Here is a 21,661-nt window from a genome sequence, read left to right on the forward strand (position 1 = left end):
AGTCACCTGCTTCCTCTGGAGTGAGTCAATAGCGTTGGTCAGGACAGGGAGGGCCGTATTATAGAGCATGCTTCAGGGATGATGAACTTAGACAGACTGCTCTCGCTCCTCCAATGTCTTTCCATTTTCATTTTGTATGTGCCTAGGGAGAGGCTACCTGCTGTTGGGTGTGCTCAAGTGCGGGCTGAACTTTGCTCTGTTTAACACTGCTTTCCTGCTTGTTTGTTGTGTTCCTCTCCTACTGAGTCATGGAAATTGAGCTCTCTTGTTCCTCCTTGAAGGAATGTCATTTCTTGCCTTCTACATCATTATTCCTCTCTTTTTGAGAGCTGGGGGATCGGATTGGGGTGGGGATCTCTGGGGCTCTGCACATGGAAAGGTCTCTCTGCTGTAGATACCTTCTTTTCAGCACGCCTAAAAGTGCACATTTTTGCATTCAAACTGAAGGGCAGTTTTCTAAGAACTGCTTGGAAAATGGTCTTCTGCTGCAGGAAAAGTCAGTTATTTCCTCAAAAACAATGTGCCAGGTGGCCAGGTGGCCAGGTGGAACAGCAATGTGTCTGACCAGGAACGGTCAGGAACAGGTGGCAGTGGCTGTTGGTGCCCAGAATAGACTGAATATATTTGTAAATCTTTAAGTCCTAGGATGCATGGGCAGAGTGAACATAAATGGGAATGAGCTACTTTCCTACGTTGTGGCCTTCTGCGTGCAGATTGGTGACTGATACACACATGCTTGAGAATATACAAGGAAGGATCTTGAGTCAGAGGGCAATCTTTTGACCTTCTTTTGAAAGAAGGCCTTCCTTTTTCCTTCTCTCATGACCAGCCTGGTTTGGAACTGCACCTTGTCTGTCTCTTCCTGAAGAGTACGAAAAAGGGATAGCAAACTGACAGCTAAGTCCTGAGAGATAGGGAAATATATGCAGCTGAGTTCCTACTCCCTTCTCTCTGAGAACAACGACTATAAAACAAAACTTGTGATAACTCCTTGGGCTCTACTTAACTGGGCTGATTTCTGAGTGCTGGGGATATGGATTCAAACTGTTCTCAGCGGTGCCCAGTGACAGGACAAGACAAAATAGGAACAAACTGAAACATAGGTAATTCTGTCTGAAAATAAGCAAATACTTTTTCACTGCAAAGGTGGTTGAACAGTGGAACAGGTTGCCCAGAGATGTTGTGGAATCACCATCCTTGGAGGTGTTCAAAACCTGACTGGACACAACCCTGGGCAACCTGCTGTAGGTGAACCTGCTTGAGAAGAGGGGTTGGACCACGTAATCTCCAGAGGTTCCTGCCAATCTCAGCTGCTATCTGATTCTGTTACAAGGTGTGTTCATGCCCCGTGGAGGACATCTGAGAACTGGAGATGACTTACCTCATGATAATCTACCCCATAAATATATTCTGGGAAAGTTTAACAGCAGTCCCAATAGGAGTGAGTTTCATCAATAAGCTCCATTTTTGGCTTCTGTGTCTTCCACTTTTTAAAAATGCTCTGAACTCAGAAAACAAGCAGTTGAAAAATTAAACTTGTTTTCCAGCTCTGCAGATAACCCTGAAGTGTCAGGTACCCCTACATGAAGGATAACACATCAGCTTACTAAAACAAGTTTTTTACCCCGTGGAATAAAATTTCCCCCAGAACATGGAAAGCTTGATTTCTACATGCAGATGTGATTCTGAGACCAACAGTATCTGTCATACCTATTTGTGGGCAGTTTTGTCCTGTGGGCTCTGCTGTGTCCCAAGGCTGCTGGGTTACACTGGGTAAGGTGGAAGTGCCATGAGGGACTGCAGTGCTCCTTTTCTGAATGTTGTAGGAGCCTGCTGTGGCAGTGGAGGTGAGGTGAGGGTGAGGATGAGGCAGGCAGACAGGGCTCAGTAGGATGTGAGGATGCAGTGGAGCAGCTTGAGAGCCCATGGGGTGGGGCAGGGACGGGACCCAGCACTGACTCTGGGAGGTGACAGAGTTCCCCTGGGGATCAAGGGATCCTGTAGAGGTAGAAGCCCATTGAGTTTCCAGGTTGAAATCAAGCCCTGAAGCAAGAACCTGGCTGCAAAAGGACCTAATAGGTGGGGCAACCTTGGTTATTAAAGTCCTTTTATCTCTCTTCTGTCTTACCCAGTCACTTTGTATTGTCCCTGTTATAAAAGTGGGTCTTCTAGATTGTAGTCTGGGAAAACAGTCTTTTACATTTCAAAGCCCTCTGTTCAGTTAAAGCAGGTTAGTCCTGGTCTGAACAACAAACTTTCCAGTAAAGCCAGAATTGTTACAGGTTATGTTCTGTTCAACATCCAAAATCTTCCAGATGGTGAAAGTTCAAGGCTGGGAGTGAAATCCTAGCCATGTTCAGGTTCAGGTAAACACTGATTTCCTTCCATTGTACACTTGCAAAGCCTATCTTTAGGGAGGTGTGGGGAATACACCTACTGAAGTGCTTGCGCTTCAGAAGAGCAGGTATTGGTGTTCATTCTGGTTTTTGATTCTTCCAAGTGACAGCATGACCAGATTGCTTCTGTCCTGGAGTGACTGACCTTTGCTCTTGGACACTAGTCTGGGCAGAGAGGGTGTTTCTTGGAGCCCCACAAACTCCTTCTGCTACTGCTAGGAAGAAGCAAGTGCTTTTCCCATGTTAACCAAATCCTCAGCACTTTTCCTAAAGTATAATCCATCTACTGACTTTATAACAGAGATTAACGGGAGCTGGTGTGTTTACAGTCCAAGTCTATCCTGTTTCAACACAGCCCTCATGTGGCACAAGGTTCTCACTACTCCTTAATACGATTCTTTATGGATCATTTTTTATCTATGGACATGCTGCCCAAACCTGGCATTTCTTTTGGAGAGCCCTGAATGCAGCTTGAATCTGGTGAGTAACTGGATTTGAAAACTATTAGTGTGAAACACCTAGGTTGTTGAGAGAAACACTAGGTTTGTAATTTCTGTTTCAAAATGCCATTTTGCTTAAAAGGACAATAAATATTTTTTTCTGCTTGTAAGAAATGTGTAGTCAAGAAGTAGATAAGAGATTTTCATTTTTTTCCTCCCGGAAATCTCTAGAAAATGTGGAAGATTCAAATCTTCCCTGCGTGTTTTCTCTCTAAGTTTCCTTTTGGTGTCTGAACCAATAATAATATCTTCTTTTCTCAGCAGTCTAGATTGTTGCATGTATACAGATTTCTTAATAACTGTATCTGTTTACAAAGGCCTGAGCAGCATCAGTTTCCTTTCTCATCAGTGCTATCATAAAGACTTGCATTTCAGGGACAGCAAAAACCCATGTTTGACAGATGGAGAGCACCTTGGACTTTCGGGGCATACAGAGCAAAAAGAGGATTGCCTCTGGAACTAACTCAGGTCTTACCTGAAAATGTCCTGTAATTTCATGCCTCATCTTGAGTTTGATGTTTGTATTTTCCAGACGGGCAAGCTCGATCCACATTATCCCAGAATATGTGGGCACAAAGGGAATGTTCTTGACATCAAGTGGAACCCGTTCAATGACTTTGTAATAGCTTCGTGTTCGGAAGATGCCACTGTGAGTTTTCAAGTTTATATTCTTTGTTATTACCTGGCTAATGTGCTTTTTGGGGAAAAAAATAAAACAGAGACCTAAAGGCACAAGGATGAGGCTTGGAAACATGTATATACTTAAAAGAAAGCCAGCTGGTTATTGGGGCTTTAGGTTTTTGAGTGTGTTTTCACAAGAAAGACAGGGTATGAATTTAAATTGGGTAACTATTCAAAGCCAATCCACTTGAAACTGCTCTTTTACTACAGAAGCAAGATTTACATAACAATCTGGAATGATTATTTCAGATTAACTGCCTGTATAGCAAATTTGAACTTGTTTCTGCCCTCGGTTACACTGTGATTAGTTTATTTATTTTTATTTATATATTTATATATTTTTTATTTATATTTATTATTTATATGGGATTAGTTATGAGGTAGCTGAGGAACCTGGCTCATACTTTATTCACAAGGCATGAGTGAATGAGTCTTTTCCTGCTGAAAAGAGAAGACGACTACAGAGGTGCTGAAGTTAATGCTAATGCAAACAAAAATATATCAAATACCCTGAGTGAGGTTTAAGTTTTAGACAGTAAGTGGTTTAACTGGAATTTGTATAATTAAGATGCAACCTCATATTTTACTTCAGTGTAGGTGCAGACTAGTTATTAGGAATTGAAAAAAGCAATTCATGGTTGTAAGAAACAGTTCAGCCCGTATCTAGCTACTGAAAGGTTGCTTTCAGTGTACTATCGAAAGTGTAGTGTGGTTTCTGTGATAGTGAGGAAGCCTAACTAACTCCCATGCTCTTTTTAAGAGATCCTGCATATGTTTTCTCCCTTTGGTTTTATATTCACTGTCTGCCACAAGGCAACAAGGAGGTTTCTTGTGTGAATACCTCCATCCCTGGCTTGGTGTATGTCCTCTATCACTTCCACTCTACCCAAAATGTGTCTTGATTTGGAAATCCATGATAGAATTGTCCTCCCTGTTTAGTGACCTTTCTTTGCTTTTTGGAGCTTAATGTCTTCTCTGAAGGCTTCTTTCAATTTCCAGACTGCCTGTGGGGTTGCATTGTATTTTCCAAATGGTATTCCAGGTGTTCATACTTTCTCAGAAAGGGCTTGTGGCCAGAAAGTACCACCATGACCTTCCTTTGAGCCTCAGATGGGAAATAAGCACAAGCTTCACAGTTTCCTGCTGAAATTACAGAATCACAGAACTGTTTGTGCTCAAAGGGAGCTTGGGAAGTCTCTAGCTCAACCTTCTGCTCAACTTTCTTGAGTCAAGTGTTGAAAACCTCCAAGGATGGAGATTTCATTGCCTTCCTGGGCAATCTGTTCCAGTTCTTCACTGTTCTGGGAATTTTTTTCCTTATATTTAGTTATCTTGATTTAGTTTATAATCAATATCGTCCCCCCACTGTATACCTCAATAAAGAGTCTGACTCCATTTTCTCAACAGCCTACCCGTAAGTATTGAAGGCTTCTATCTGGTTCCCACAAAGCCACCTCTTCTCCAGGTTGAACAAACCCAGCTCCCTCAGCCTCTCCTCAAACGACAAATGTTCCAGCCACTGAGCAATCCTACTGGTTTCTGCAGGACTTGGATAAGTTCATCAAAGCCTTTCTTGTACTGGGTTGCCCATAAAAGAATACAGTATTCTAGTTGTGGTTTAATGGTTGCTGGGAACAATCACTTTGCTCAATCTACAGTCTATCCTCCTTTGCTACAGACCAGAATGCTGTTGGCTTTCACTGATGCATAGGTGTACTAGTTTGTATTTAGTCTGTTGTCCACCAGGACCCCAGTGCCTTTGCAGAAGAACTGCCTTCTGTCAGCTTTATATTCCATTTTTCTTCTGAAACTGTTGGCATGGGATCGTTCTTCAGGCTGAAGGATGGAAACATGGAGCTTGTACCTGGTCTTAGCACCAAAAGACATTCTAAAATGTGTTGCTGCCTCTGAGACTATGATCTTCACTTCAGTACTGCCCTGGCATCATCATCTTGCAACTGGGAAATGGGATCTTAAGGGTTCCCAACACAGTGACACAATGCACAGGCATCTCTTCCTTCCTCACTACTTAGCAGGCTCTCTTTCATAGACTCTTGGTACCTGCTAGCCGAATTGACCTCCAGAGGTCACCCAGTGCAAGTCCTACTCTAAGCAATGTCAAATGAATCAGATTGCTGTGGGCCTTGTCCAGTTGAGTTGGGAAAATCTCCAAGCATGGGAATCCCATAGCCTCACTGGGACCCTCTTCCAGGGGTTGAGGACCCCGCTGGGGACAAAAACACTCCTCTGATCTTTGAAGATTGCCCATATTGCCACTTTCCTCTGTTGCCTTTGGTGCTGTCCCTGTGCATCTCTGAGAAAAGTTTGGGCCCATCTTCTCTATCCACAAGGGAATTGAAGACACCACAAAGAACTGGTGCTTTTGGGCACTGAAGGGAACAAATTGCCTCTGTGAACTCTCAGTGCCTTCCCTGATTCCTACTGCTGCTTCAAGTGAGCTTAGAGTTGAGGCTGCAGCAAATGGCGTGGGGCTGAGAATTTGGACACTATGTGGAGAGGGCTCATCCTCGGACCCCTCCTGTTCCGTTTAGCTGATCTCAGGCATACATGAGTTAGGCCTGCTGAATATCTTCTCCCTTGTGGTTGAAGGGGTGACTGTGTGTCTTTTCAATGATCCCTTTTCTCTGTCAGGTTTTCAGCTGCTGCTTGGATCTGTCACTGCTGCAACATCTGTTGGGACTCTCTGCTAAAGTTTATTTCTTGTTCCTGTTCAGAGTTTGTGAAGAGACAGGATGGAATACTGCAGGTGGCGTGGTCTGGTGTCCATAAAATCTGTGGCTTAGTTCATCCCCTTTGGAATAGCTTTTCATGATTTGCTGATCTGCAAACACGATTTTGTGAACTGCTGGCCAGATGCAGGGGTTTGATTGCTGAGCTAAAACAAGGTAGTGGAACTGCTGGCTAAAGATAGAGGGTAAAGAGGAGTCTTCTGGCCCATGGAAATTCTGTTATTTCTTCAATAAAGGCAGGAGTACATCTGTCCACTACCAAAAGAATAACTTGTTATTGATAAGTCCCAAATTAATTCCTTTCTCAGGGATCTCACAGACTCGTCTTATGCCATTCAGGTTAAAATCTGGGACATCCCCAAGTACTTGCTAACAAGAAACATCACCAGTCCGAAGAAGGAACTTGTTGGACATGTACGAAGAGTAGGTCTCATTGAGTGGCATCCCACTGCCAGTAACATCCTCTTCAGCTCTGGCTATGACTATAAGGTGAGTCTCTTCTCTGTGGAGCCCTCCCCTCTGGGCTTGACTCCATGTGCAGGTGAGTGGGGAGTCACAGGATTTGTCTAAAGGAAGGAGGTTTCATGTGTTCCTTCTAAAAACTCTTCCACATTGCTGTTGTAAGCAGGTCCCCTCCGATGGGTCCCCACACCCCAATACCAGATAAGTATAGCTCTTGTGGGAGACATTCTCTTGCAGCAGACAAAGGATTAGGGCAGTGTGGGAGGGTACTGCTGATAAAGATTCCTGTTCTTCGCCTGACTGCAGAGAGTTCCCAGGCAGGTGGGATCGATTTGTCTCTTGAGTAGTTGGCACCTGCTATCTGTGCTAGCAGCTCAAACCATGCAGGAGATCCTGTTGCATTTGTTACATGGGACAAAGCATGGTAAGAAATTCGATTAAACAAACCTTTTGATATGGTGAGGTGGTAAAAGGAAAATTATGTCCAGTACAAGGCACAGGCTGTTCTATTTGGCAGAGTGTCTTGATTTTTTTTTTGTTATTTCAAGCTGTAAGAGAATGCTAAAAAGTTCAGAAGACTTTTGCAGGAGAAAATTCCATAAGGGACCGCAGCAGTGAAGAGATAACTGTGACAAGTTCCAGAAAGATTTGCTAATTTTCTAGTCTTCTGATGAACTTCAGTCTAGTCTGCTCTTCTTTAATGGGCAATATCCAATACCATGCACTTTCCTGGGAGTTCATTCTTGTGTACTAGTGTAAATATCTGCATTGATACTGGCCATTTTTCTGTAGAAAAGGACATGAGATTATTAGATCTTCTGGGCAGATGCCATGTCTTTGATATCTTGTTATAAGGTACCAGGAATGATTTTAAACACTAAAGAACAATGATCGTTAGACCTGTACGTGTAGAAAAGAGGGACGTAGGGTACATGTAGTCCCTGCTTATTCAGTTAGCAAACGGCTAATTGTTTGTTCCTTTGCTCCAGATAATGATCTGGAACCTCGACACCAAGGAGACTGTCCTCTCAAACCCAGTGAAGATCCTTGATGTTCACAAAGATGTGATCCTCTCCATGTCATTTAACACAGATGGTAGTCTCCTTGCAACAGCCTGCCGGGACAGAAATATTCGTCTGATAGACCCTCGTGCAGGAATAGTCCTACAGGTAGGTTGGATACAGAGGTCTGTGGCCCAACTTATCTCACGTGGGATGTATTTCCTCTTCTGGGTAGACTCACTGCTGTTAAGGAAGACACATCTATGCCCAGCATTGGACAAGACACCAGATACTGGTCTTGCCTTCATGAAATACTTACTGCCACTCTAGATACTTCTCTGGGATGCCTTGGGATAGCTGGTTAGAGATCAGGTGGACAGGTGAATGCAAGTGTATGTTTGCCTCACTGCCAGGGTTGTTGCTGTAGTCTGTACTTTGTATCTGTTAGAAAGGTGAAATTGTGAAATTGGTTACCTTTGGAAGTATTTGTACAGATCTGTGCACAGAGTCCTATCTAAACCTAACTGGGATTGTCCTCTTGCAAATAGGTGAATCAGCAGTTAGAGAGAATGATTGTGTGGTGTCTTTTTTTTTTTTTTTTTTTTTTTTTGGAATGGCCCTGAAGAGTTAAAGCACATTTTTGCCACATTTTTCAGGCTCTCGTGAAATCTTCCTTAATAGTTGAACCAGGCTGAGCAGATCTTTGGATGTGACCAAAGTCAGAGATCTCATTAAATGTAACTTTATAAAGATGGCTTGGTGTGCCTTAGCCAATCCAGATAAGCTTTGTGGACAATGGAAGGTGGTTTCTTGTCTTGTTACTTCTCATGCAACTTTTTACTGCAGGAAGGGAACGTACTTTCCTGTATTCAAGTGATATGCCTTGTCTCTCTATAGGAAGCCAACTACAAGTCTCACAGAGTCAATAAAGTCTTGTTTCTTGGAAATATGAAAAAGCTGCTCTCTACTGGAACGTCTCGGTGGAATAATAGGCAGATTGCATTATGGGATCAAGTGAGTTGGACCAGCAGTTCTAACTTAACTGACTTCAATTTTCTGTCTTTTGCTTTCACTTTAACTTTTCTACCTGCCAAATACCCAAGGATTGGTCTGTAGCAGCAATTCAGAAGGGGCTTGTTGAACTATTAAGGGAGATAGTTTTTATTGTTATGATGCTCAAAACTTTAAGCATAGAAATCCACCACAGTGAAGGAAATGCTGTGCCAACTACAGGAAGAAATGATTTGAAGGACCTTTGAGTGATCAGTGTCATTCTCAGTTAAAAGAAGCTCTTAGCAGTCTTACTAATAAATTGTTGTTGACTCTGAAAGAAATGTTTACTGGAAACAGCTTACTTTGGTGACAACCTAAAGGAAGGAAAAGATCTGTTTATTTCTGAGGTTTCTTTGTACTAGAGTATTGAGGTAGCTCTTACCAGCCCTCTGCAAGACATAATCTCTTATCATGATGGCTGCTAGACCAATGAGACCCTGCTGTCCTCTGTGAACTCTAAAATTTCATATACAGTGAAACGCTTTCCCTCTGTCACCATCTCACTTTGTCTCTCTGTGCCAGCTGCTTTGCAGCACAGTCTTCTATGTCTTTTTGTTACACTCGTACCCTTTGTACTAGACAAAGCTGATAGACTCAGCCTCTGATTTGCTCTTAGGCTGTGCTTGGATGTGGTATGTTTGCAGAAATGAGAAGTAGTGGCACTGTGCTGTTATTCAAAGGCTTTCTCCAAAGCTGAGCAGTGCTCTGACACAAGGCTCTCTCATCAGGGTCTTGCTGCCTTCAGAGCTGCCAAAGTTGCTGGCTGCAATGTTAGTTTGAGAGAGTAGTGGGAAGGCCAGTGAGGCCAGGTATGAGCAACCTCCTTAGAGACACACATTAGCACTGTACGTGCTCAGCAGGCACCTGTGTGAGGACCTAACTGCCCATGTCTTTGTCACATCTAAACAGAAGCTCTGTTTTTCTGGAGACTGTAGCTGGGTCTGCAGAACAAAGTGTGCGTTAACGCTGCACTTGACACATATTTATGTGACATTAGCCAGACTTGTCTTGGATTGCTCTGCCCTGTTGGTCCTCCTTGCATTGCTCCGTTCAGCAATGCAGGGCTAGCTTTGCACAAGGCTTGCCAGCCCTGTGTGTATGCAGTGGTGGCACCATCCTGTTACCAGGCCTACCCACATTGGGCTTTTCACTTTGCAGTAGGCAACTTCCCACCATGTAGTGAGGAGGCCTCCCAGCTAGTGCAGATTGTTCTTGCTCTTAGGGTGGATGGTGCACTATTGTGGAGGTCCCTGTCTTAGCTAAATATGATGAGGATTTTGCCATGATGAATTTGCCAAGAACCTGACATTCAATGTGCAGTGCACACATACCCTGAAGGCCTGTCTGTCTCACTGAGAGTGCTTGCCCATATGGTCTTCATGTGGAAGGCCACTTTTCTCATTGTATCTACCTCTGAAATGTCACCAGGTGCCTGAGATACTGAGGCAGGAACTGATGTCCCCTGTCAAGAGGCAGGGAACCAACAGGGAGCCAGGTGGGCTATTTCTCACCAACAGAGGTGTGAAGGAGTCTGTGCATAGCCCTCTGCTCAGGGCAACTGTCCATGGCCTGGGAACATCACATCTGCTTCTCTGATAGGGGTTCATATTAGGTGTCCCTGATTTGAGGTCACAGACATGGAATTCCAGCAGTTGTTTTTTTTTCTGTGTTCTGCCCAGAATGACCTTTCTGTGCCTTTAATGGAGGAGGATCTGGATGGCTCCTCAGGGATCTTGTTTCCCATCTACGACTCAGACACACACATGCTTTACATTGTGGGAAAGGTAAGTGCTTTCCATGCTAGTGAATGCTGGCCTGTCCAGTTCTTCTCCCAGCCTGCGTTGTATCACCCACCTCCCTCAGGTTGAAATCAAAGATGCTTCTGAGGTGCGTTAAAATAAGGTGATAGGCTAATGGTATGGGGACTGAAGGTCCTGCAGAATCAGGACATGCATACAGGCATGCCATATTTACCACAGAGAGGTATACTGCAGAGTCCTAACATTCCACACAGAAACTGAGAGGTAAAAATTTTGGCAGGAGGTGCTCCCATTTATGACCTTGCATAGCTTTTGGGGCCAGGCACCCTTCTCAGACCCTTGTCTAGAACAGCAGAGCCTGGCTTATCCTCATTTTTCTTTTTTTTCTTTCTTTTTTCTTTTTTCTTTTTTTTTTTTTTTTGCCTTTAGGGTGATGGAAATATACGGTACTATGAGATAAGCCCTGAGAAACCGTACCTGAACTACCTGATGGAATATCGTTCTCCTTTACCACAGAAGGGAATTGGTGAGTGGCAGCGTGTATGTTAAGTGTCACAGCAGGGTGGTGTCTTCTTTGTCTTAGAGACTGTCTGAATCCAGGACTAACTTGCTTTGTATAAAGAACGGTAGGTCAGACTGCCACCTCCATCCAGTTTTATGCGTGCACCACTGTTGGCTCAGCTTGGCTCAGCTATATATCCCAGGTGGTACTACAGGGTCACAGTCTGGCTGGGTCTCTTCTGACCAGCTGAGCATGGGCTGGGCAGCTTAACTCTTGCATCTCCTGTCAAGCTGGAGGGGAGAGTTGTCTGGATTTAGAGGTGCAGAGTGCTCCCTGCCTGTAGGGAATCTGCCCCCAGATTTATGGCATTGAACTCTGTTGATGTTTCCACTCTGGGATTTCTCAGTGCATTATGAGTGCCCCATATCTTTGTGCCTTCACTCTTATCTCTTGTCTAACTTCTCCTGTACTGGCATTTCACTGTTAGAAATGGACCTGCTGTGCTTAGATCACTTATCCTCCTTTGGAGACCATTGCTCATTAACCCGCATGCATCCTATTCCAATCTGTTAAAGCAACAGAATTGGCTTCCAGCCCTCAGCTCCTTTTGGTAGTTCTTCCTTGAACCTTTTCCAAATTTATCCCATAAGTGAAATTTTCTCTGTAAACTAATGTATCTTTAGAATCATTTGCCACCTGTGAACAAATTCCACCTGCAGACACTCCCATTCTTCCAGGATATTGGTATAGATGTTCAGCAGCCACTGTCCTGGATTTTTTTGCTTGCAGGATCCCTCCGGAAAACTATTATTAGAAAGAAACAAATCATTTACAGCTGAACTGAAGGATCTCTCCTTCATTCAGATTTTTTAATCTCTCCAATATACAGCACCCTGATTTCGTGTTCTCATTTTTTTTTTAAATCACTTTATTAAATGGAATTGTACAAGTGCTTTTAAAAGGCCTGAGTGTATCAAATCTGCTAACTGAATTTGCTGAGCTGATCAAAAATACTGCTAAATTTATTGCGGAATCACTTCTTTCCTGATACCACACACACACACACACACACAAAAAAAACAAGGTGAAGGAATGGACTTCGGAATCATATTTGGCTGAATGCATAATACAAAAAGGAAGTCTTTCATGTAGAATCTCCTTTTGAATGAAATTGTTTGGTACCAGTACTAAGCAAAACTTCTGTAGGACTCAGTGAAGTGAGCATTATAAGGACAGATAGTATCTTTTATTAAGGAAGTTGGCATGATTCTAGGATTTTGAGTGCACAAGCTTGTGGGAGAGAAATCCACTGAGGATACTGAGTACTTACACACCACATCTGGCTTGGCCTGTCCCCGAGTCACAAATGCTTGTTGTCTGAAAGAGTAGATTTTGGCACTATTATACTACATCCTGCTTTCAGCCACTGTTGAAGGTAGAATATTGGACTGGAGGGATCTTTGTCATGACCCATACAATTATTCAGGTGTTGTTTAGATGTCTTGAAATCTCTTCCCAGTGATCCTGATAATTAAATCCTGTGGCATCACCTACTGGTTTTGCTCAGTACCAGTCACTTTATCTGCAGCTCATGAAAATAAATAAGGACCATGGGACTTAACACGGGGAATACAGACACTATGTGTAACCATGTGGTCTGACAGAAACAAATGATTGAATCACAGCTGTTGATTTGTTCTGCCGAGCCAGTACTGATTGCAGATTTTAGTCTGTGCGGCTATGGAGCTGATGCTGTGACTCCTCCTGTTATTTGGTGGCACTTTTTTTCCTGATAGGTGACATTAGCTTTCCTAAGAGGATTTGTGCCCCGATTTTTTCTTGTGCTCTTTCATCAGGAATAATGCCAAAGAGAGGTCTTGAAGTGTCAGCCTGTGAGATTTTCCGTTTCTACAAATTGATCCCAACTAAAAGTCTGGTTCAGCCCATCTCCATGATTGTGCCTCGACGGGTGAGTTACCCTCAGGTCACGCCTGTTTCTGGGACAGTTATTGCTGAAAAAGAAAGCTGTGCCTTCTCTCTGTCACTCCTGGGGGTCAGGAGAGCAGGTAGAACAAGGGATTTTCTCTTTCCTAGGAGAAGTGGCAGAGCTGGGTAGCTTATGGGGCAGTCTTGCCAATAAATCCTGGTTGTGTAATTCTGGAGTTATGTCTCTGCAATAACTGATTTTCTTGTGTAAGACATGCTCATCAGACTGCTCTGCTTGCATGTGACAAGTGGTCTCTCTGACTGCTTGGTCAACTGACAGGCTGTAGACTTCTTCATTGGTGGCATCTTTTTGTCGTAATGACAAAAGGGAGATAGGAGTTTGGGATGATGTTAAGTGACACATGAACTGCTCCTTGAGGAAAGAAGAAAAAATTCCCTGGGGAGGAAGGAATGCTGTGCCCAGCTCTGTACCCAGTGGGCACAGGAGATATCTGCCTGACAGGCAGTTGTTCTGCAGTGTGTAAAACACAATCTATTGCATTGTGAGTACCATAGAAGGAAGTCTCAGCAGGCTCTGAGCTAGTGTGGCTGGAGAGACAGACTTGGATGGCCTGGTATCTTGCTAATCAAGACATGTCTGCATGCTGTTTCCATGAGCTCAGCACAGATTTGGCCACAGCTAACCACAGCCATAACTGCTTCAGCCTCCTGCAGTCCCTATGCCCCAGGTCATGAATATGTAGCCAGCCAAGGTAGCTGGCCCGTGGGTGTGTGAACAAATATACATCAGAAATGTCAGCAGTATGCCCTGTGCTTCTAGAAATGTTGGAAGGTGTGAGTACCCTAAGCAGAGCCAAGGCTCATTGCAACCACGTCATGCAGGTTCCTCCAATGTTATCTACTTGACCAATTTTCCTCAATCCACCTTATGGTTTGTGCTTCCAAGCAATGATTTGAGTGAGGAGGAGGGAGGCTTAGGGTGGGTGAGAAGATTTCATGTCTGTGCTGACGAGTGCTGCTGACACCTTTCCTGCACTGAAATAGAATTGAGTGAGCTTCTCTGCCACACACAGGTATGTCCCTCTAAGCACAGTGCCAAACCTCACTGTACCCAGGGGCTGAAATAGTGACTCTGAACTTTCTATTTGCTTGCAGTCGGAGTCATACCAGGAAGACATCTACCCCTTGACTACTGGAGCCCAGCCAGCACTGACAGCACAAGAGTGGCTGAACGGAGTTAACAAAGGTCAGCACATGGAGAGCAGCCCAGCCCTTCAGCTCCCCGGGGCTTGGGTAAGCTGCTACGGGCTCTCTGGCCTGTTAACTGCCAGAGAAGTAGGAAATGAGGAAAATGAGAGGCATAAAAATTATAGTTGTATACCAAAATAATTTAGTGGCTAAATTCACTGTGAACTCTGAAAATCTCTCCCATCAAGTACTTTCATATTTATCCCTGCAGATTGTTTGAATGCATTGCTTACTACTGATTTCTCAGTGCGGTCTGTGAGCGCTCACCAGCCACCTGCCTCCCTTTGTAGGGCCTCTGCTGGTATCCTTGAGACCAGGCTCTGGAGCTGTGAATTACTTACCGCAGTTTCTTGAGCCTGAGCCACTCCTGCAAACAGCCCCAAGCCAAAACCAGGACTGGGGAGGAAGTATGCCGCTGGAGGACAACAAGAAGCGAAGTAAAGCCCAAGACAGCAGGAACCAGCTAAAAGTGGAAGAGACATTGCTGCAAAAAGAGCAAATGCGCCTACCCAATGGCTTTGACATATCTGAGTGTCCACCGCCAAAAACTGAAAATGAGGTGTGAAAGTGTCTGGGGCTGTGGGGGGATATCCAGAAACAGCTGGCAAAAGATGCCATTCATTAAGTCTCAGGACCTGGAAGGGTTTGTGTTGCAGAGCCTGGGCAATTGCAGAGCTCGGAGACCCCCCAGCTCTGAGGCCTGCACTTCCAACACCCATCTTCAGGTTTCCACTGTGAGTGAGCCCGGTCCCTCAAAGGTGGAGCAGTATCATTACCTTTCTCTATCAGCAGAGGGTATGGAAGTGGAAGGACTTGCTGTGACCTTCAGGCTGTGCCTTCTTACATGTCCCCTGAGACAGCATGAGCTCTTTATTCCTTGCAATTGTAGAAATTCTTTACGCCCTTGTGACCACATGAAAAGCAGAAATATGCTGCTGTGGGAACCAGCACTATCCCACCTGAGGGGCTCTGGAAGAGGAGAGAGGAACTGGTACTTCCACTTGTTAGGCATTCTTGCACCATGGACCTGCCTGATTGCTGGCTGGGGATAACGAGGTTCTTGTGACCTCCTGTTTCTGGAAATGAGAGCTCATGCAATGCAACCCTTTACATGAACAGCACTCAAAAAGCCAAGTGAGGCAGGAGAGACCCCTCTGCAAGGTGCTCTGTGCATGCTGCTGCATCAGCACCTAGTGCTTCAGCATCTTATTTTTCCTTCTCACTGGTCAACCAACATCTAAGCAAGGTAGAGTCTATGGAGGATACAGCTTTGAGAGCAATACTGCTGCTGTGTTGGCTCTCTGTAGGGGCTGGTCTCAACTGCCTAACTATATTCTGGGCCACTGTAGTGGGAGGGGGGCTGGCTCTGCCCTGCCTCACCAGCCCACCACTGAGGGACACCTTGGCAGTGCTGTGCTATCGAGGCCTGGCTGCTCCTGGGAATGGCTCTTGCAAAAGTCCAGGTGTGTGTATCTTCCAGAAAAGATGGAAATACATGGCCTTCAACCATAGCCAGCCTGCTCCTCTGTACAATGTGTGAAGCATGCAGTGGTAGATCTCTGTGGTAGTTTGTAAGCCTCCAGTCATTCAGAGCTCAGGGATATTTTTGAGTCACTGGCCGCTTGTTTGCATTTAGGAGCCCTAGAAGGATTTATTTCCCATAGCCTTACTCTGACCCTGTTTTCATCTATGCAAAAATTTGGCACATTCATCTTCATCGGGTGAGGATTTCTTATGATGTAAAGAAGGATCTTTTCCTACATGTTTTTAAGTCTGCCCCTGGAGGTTACAGAAGTGGGAAGGGAACTGTTGTGGAGCTGGATGCTCTACTGCCTGCACAGTGAAAGGCTGTGTTAGTCCTAACTGGAGAGGACAAAGCAAGACTAGAAGGAAAAAGGAGGCCCAGAAAAATAAAGGGACTTGCTGAAAGTAACAATGGGGGATGTGGCAGAATCAGGAATTTAGGCTTTAGATTTTCTATATCTGGGCTCTGAGTCATCAGTGGCATGGAGACTGTTTCCCCTGTTCTTTTCTGCTTCTGAATTAAGGGATGTGCTTTTAGCAAATGGTGTTGGGAAAGACCCATGTGCACACCCCAGGCTAGTGGTCAGCAGGAGCACTGATGATGGCCAGTCTGTTAGACGAAGATCCCCCACTTAGAGGCTGTTCCTCCTAGAAGCAATGTGACAGAACTGGTTGCATTTAGCAGAATAAGTCTGTGTTTTCTCAGTGTCAGAAGACTAAAGTGTGACTTTTCTTACAGCTCTTGCAGATGTTTTACAGACAACAGGAAGAGATCCGGAGACTACGAGAGCTGGTAAACCAGAGAGACATCCAAATTAAACAGCTAGAGCTGGAGCTCAGAAATGTCTGCAAGGATACGGGCAGGTACTGAGGGCAGTAGCCTTCAGCCCTTCACCACTGGCAACTGCAACAGACTCCAGTTCCTGTGGAGAACTCTTTTTAGGTTTTTTTTTGCTGGGGGAAAGACTGATGTTTCAGGCAATGGTGCTTCCCTGGCTCGCAGTGGTCACATTTCCCTAATCATCACCAGGCAGTTACCAATGGACTTGCTATACTTCTTCAGGCTCCCTCTTGCTTGCATGTCCATTCATATCGGAAGCTCATGTGTTAGTGGTAGTGGAGACTTTGGGAAATCTTGCTTTTCAGGTCCTGAAGAAGCAACCAGTTAAACTCTAGTGACCTATTTTGCTGCCCATCCATAAGGATGGAGGAGTGGACACACCTTCTTTTCCCACCCCCAAGACCCAGCAATGCATTTTCCATGGCCACTGCCCTCCTGCCCTGGAAGACAACATTGCACCTGAGCTTCAGAGGCAGCTCTGGCTCCAAAGCAATCCTCATGCACCCGTCTTGCCTCACCAGTCAACCTTGCACATGGCTGGGCAAAGCCCTGACTGCCCTAGCCTAGTGCTGGGGGTCATTTTTCCCAGCACTTTTGTTGATAAAAGAAGAGTTGGTCTTTCTGGAGGCCCTGCTTTACAGGGCTGGTTCCCACTGAAGAAGCTGCAGGAGCAGCAGAGGTCTCTGGGTCCTCCAAGTCAGTGGCCTTGTTTCACGACAGTGCTCTTCTTCTGCCAAAACCCAGCTGCGATCAGGTGGGGTAATTGTCCTGCAGTGCTCATCAGGCATGGGAGGATGACAGCCAAAGCTGGGATGGATTAAAAGCAGCAGGGGGAGATGCTGGACTCCCTACATGCTGCAGCCCTCTCAGCAATGGTGCTACTGACAGCGGGACCAAGAGACAGCCCTGAACAGCCCTTGTGCCCACGGCTGCCTTTTCCTTCGTGTCCAAACACCGGCATCTCTTCTGGCTTCCCTGTGCCTGGTGGCCATGCTTGTTAGTACCCAACTTTCCAGCATGCCACCTTGCCCAGGGTGGGGGTGCGGCACAAAGGGAGAGCATTTGCAGCTGCCTGGGCACAGCAGCAGTTTCCACAAGGCTTTTCCCATTCCTAAATGCCGAGGTCACAGAGGTGTCCTACCCCTAAGCAGAACAGGCAACTGCAGCTTAACCTGTATCTATAGCTATCTATCTGTTGTGATGCATGTAGGTACGAATACCGTGGCCTGCTGGTTCTCTGAAGCCTGGTGTTTTTCAAGAGGCTTAAAATAATCTGTGTAGACAAAGCCCCTGCAAAGAGGGCTTCTTAGCAAAGGGACTAAGAGCTGTGGACTGCCTGTGCTCGTGTGAGATGCCTTTCTGGTTACTGCTGAAAGCAGTAGCCAGGAGTGAGCTCATGGGCTCATATACAATGCTCATATACAAGAATCACAGAATGACTTGAGCATCCCTTTTGCTCTACTGCAGAGAATTCACCCAGCTTTCAAAAATATCTGTATCATGCATTTCTATGTTTCAACAACATATTTGGGTGCTAAAAGTCACTTTTTTGTTTCCTTCTAAATAAGTTCTCTGTGATGCTACAGAGAGGGGATAGTCATTCAGGAAAAGCCATTTAGCACCAGTCACTTATTTAACACTACACTTTTTTTTGTAAAAAAAATAAGGGGATAGTAATATATTAATAACAAAGTTGTAGAAACAAACTTCAACTCATTTCAAAGTGGACTTTTTCTGCATCCTGGGAACGCTCTGCCATACAGAGTTACCTGCAAAAGCAGCTTTCCCCAGATACAAAGCTTTAAAGCAGTGCATGAATCTTACAAGGCCAATAGTGGTCAGGCTTTCTCACCAATAGGAATAGATAAATAAGAAAGAGATTGAGAAGCCTGTGATTTTTTAGCTCTGTGAAAAAGGCCGACAGCTTCAAACTTGGAAGCCATTATCACAGAATGTAGCCACACTGATGTGACACAAACACTCTTTGCTTTTCAAGGGATCCTCATCAGATCGTTTGACACAGTCTCAGCAGTCCATGTGATATGTCAGTTTCCCTGTCACCAAATGTGTTTTATGCGCTGCCTTGTTTTTGCTTATTTTTCGTACAGAATAAATTATTTAAATTATTTCCAAGATAAAGCAATTTGTTTCCAAAGGAATTTTATGTTCTCTTGAGAATTGTTTTTTTGTTCATGCTGTGGCTAGCATAGTAATTGCTTTGCCTCCATGGCACTCAGCTTAGAGTTTTTTTGATTTACAGAAAAGAAATTACTTTCATTTAGGCTTTGCTGGTAACCTTTACAAGAGCAAAGAGTACTTAATCAGAACTCCAGCAGAACCTTTTTTTTATTAGATGGTATGCCTGTATAAGTGTAGACTTTGATAGGTGTTTCAATCTGGAGCTGAAATGCAAGCATAGATCTTTTACAGAGAGGAAAAAATGTGGAGAAAGTGGATTTGTGTGTTAATGAACTGTGCCTAAATAGACTTAACTGATCACTTCAACAGTTTCTTAAAGTCCTTGTATCTTTGTAAAAAAAAAAAAAAGTTAAGAAATGGGGATAAAAACACGTTTGTGCAATGAAAACCAAATGTAACTGAACAATAAATATCTGTTTAGAGTTTTACTTTTTTGATACATGCAGGATTGTTGGTTTTTTTTAATTGTAATTACTTTTTTGAAGTGACTAAGAATTAAGCTGAACAAGATGGTTGAGGACCTGGGCAAGCTCAAGAACTATCATCTCTTCTTTCCTTTCATTTTGTGAAGCTGTGGCCTTTTGTTAGCCAGCACCACATCCTACACAGTGTTATGCATGCAGGCCTGTCTTCTCTGAGTCTTTTCCATCTGCCTCTGGTCCTAGGAGGGGGTGGCCATTTCAAACCTTTTGACTGTAGAGTTACCTCTTTGCAGAGACCCTCTAGCCAGCAGGACACAATGGGTAATTGCAGTCGAGGACCCCGTGGGCCTCCCTCATGTATCCCAAATGGTTGTGAAGCATACAGGAGCAGATATGGCTCCAGGTGTGTACAGGCTGGGATCACCCTGGGTTCCTCCGTCCCAGACCTTGATATGGCTTTCAGAGATACCTGGCCTGCCCTGGAATACGTTTTCCCACATGGTCCTGTCTTTGGGAGAGTGTTTCAGAACATGAATTTCTGTTGCTGTGCCAAGGAAGCTGGGAGTGATGCACAGGAACAGTCAGAGAGTTTGTTAAAAGGAGAACTCATTTACTGGGAGTTTTGTGCTGGTCAATGCTCCTGGCGGGAAGTGGACTCTCTTAAGGAGGCTAACTGGTTGCTACTCAGGCTAAGAATGTGTCTCTGCCAAGAACGATCTCTGACTGTCTGACTCAGTGTCCTCCATGTCTTGAACCTGATGTTAGGACAAGTTGCCTCTGTGAACAGAGGCAGAGCCATGGTTTCCTGTGTCAGGGTTAGCTGTTTACTCCTGGAGAAGAGTCTGTCCCTGAGCTCCAGCAGAGCCTTTTTTAAAGTGCCAAAAGAGCCTTCCAGAGCATTTACCCTTGCAAGAACTTCTCCAATAATGTCCTCACCCATCCATTTGATGTTCGCATTAGCACTACCATCAGCATGCATGGCTTTCTGAAAAATGCCTTCTCCAGGGACACTGGGACTGAAGATGACCAAAGTTTCCTGGCAAACTGATGGTAGTTTCAATCTGACGTCTTGTGACTGAAGGTGAGTTTGAAATCAGATGCGCTGAAAGGAATTGGCTCTGTTTCAGTGGTCTTGGAGGGAAATCAGACTGGACTCTAGTGTTCAGAGCTTCCTGATGCCAGAGAGGATCAGGGGAAATAGTAGTGGGAAATAAAGAAGTTCATGTGGTTTCTCCCTTATAAATATCTTTGGGCTGAAGCTTGGTGATAGATCTCTGGGTTGAGGCTATGTGGCCACGCTCACCATGAAGGCGGCTGCCACCTCAGTTTGAGTGCAATCAGCAGCATATGGCCGATTCTCATGCCTCAGGTTGTCAGCTCCCGCTTGACCTTTTGTCTCTTGACCCTTTTCCCCTTGTGTTGCCCTTCCGCTTCTTATCTAACACTCTCCCCAAATCTCCTCAGAAAATAGTGTACAGAGAAGACGAAGATCCCTTGGCAGAAGCCCCAGCCACCAAACTGATGGTGTAGGCTTTGGCAGGGGCTGTCTTTGCTTTTTAGCTTCCTTTTTACTAAAAAATACACTGATGTGCAAAATTTGTGATTAAGCTCTGGCAGGCTGGCTGCATGGAGATCAGCTGCAACTGTGATTGATGGAGAAGGCGATAATAACTCACTGCCAGGCACCAGGTTGGTCACTATTGAGCAGCTTGTCTTGGGCCAGCAAGAGACTTGTCCCCACCAGTGCTATCACAATGACAGTCTTTCAAATATCCTGCATGGAAACCTCAGCTGAGCTTAGCTTGGTTTTGGTTGCTGTGCTAGGACTGAATGGTTTAATGTCCATGGTCAAACTGTCACTGCTCACTACCTATACCTATGTTGAAGATCATCTGCAGACCGAGAGCTTTACTGGGCAGCTCTCTGTGATTTCCCTGGTGTGCACATTGAGGTTTTCCCTGGAAAATCCAAAGTCTCTTTTGGAAATCAGACTGGAGTACCTGGTCTACTGAAATCTTCAGATCTAATGAATGCAAAATGAAAAGTGGGCACAGTATTTTGGGATGTGGAAGGAAGACCCAACTCCACATATCAGTTCAGAGCCTGCATTGCCCAGGAAGGGAGACCACATCTCAGGAGAGTGGCTGTAGGGAGGTAGGGCAGCAGGAGGCTGGACATCACAGGGGGCTTGGAGACCCAGCTGCACACCTCAACACCCTGAGAAGTCCCTGGGAAGCCAAACAGGGAGCAGCTGTGGGCAGGCAGCACTCTTTGTGACCATCTCCTGCAGGTAGTAAGCAGTGGCTGGGGCAAGGGTTTGTGTCCTCCTTGGCAAAGAGGTTAGGAGAAACATTTTGGCATTGCTTTAATGGTGC

At 44.9% G+C, this 21,661-nt stretch overlaps 1 protein-coding gene across 5 annotated transcripts in view; it reads left to right on the forward strand.

Moving 5' to 3' along the window:
* CORO2A (coronin 2A) overlaps positions 1 to 19,303 on the forward strand; it is a 62,718-nt gene extending 43,415 nt beyond the window's left edge. For 3 of the 5 annotated variants that reach the window (XM_062600556.1, XM_062600557.1, XM_062600558.1), the window contains 10 exons: positions 3,429 to 3,545; positions 6,667 to 6,816; positions 7,779 to 7,958; positions 8,688 to 8,804; positions 10,523 to 10,627; positions 11,033 to 11,129; positions 12,962 to 13,074; positions 14,208 to 14,298; positions 14,591 to 14,859; positions 16,564 to 19,303. In XM_062600556.1, the coding sequence (XP_062456540.1) occupies positions 3,429 to 3,545; positions 6,667 to 6,816; positions 7,779 to 7,958; positions 8,688 to 8,804; positions 10,523 to 10,627; positions 11,033 to 11,129; positions 12,962 to 13,074; positions 14,208 to 14,298; positions 14,591 to 14,859; positions 16,564 to 16,695 (1,371 nt within the window). In that variant the 3' untranslated portion in view covers positions 16,696 to 19,303. Of the gene's footprint in view, positions 1 to 3,428; positions 3,546 to 6,635; positions 6,817 to 7,778; positions 7,959 to 8,687; positions 8,805 to 10,522; positions 10,628 to 11,032; positions 11,130 to 12,961; positions 13,075 to 14,207; positions 14,346 to 14,590; positions 14,860 to 16,563 lie in introns of those variants that run through there. The other 2 variants (XM_062600560.1, XM_062600559.1) reach the window with 2 other exon arrangements.
* The last annotated feature ends 2,358 nt before the right edge of the window (positions 19,304 to 21,661 follow it).

Source organism: Rhea pennata, chromosome Z, assembly GCF_028389875.1.
Source record: "Rhea pennata isolate bPtePen1 chromosome Z, bPtePen1.pri, whole genome shotgun sequence".
Taxonomy (NCBI): domain Eukaryota; kingdom Metazoa; phylum Chordata; class Aves; order Rheiformes; family Rheidae; genus Rhea; species Rhea pennata.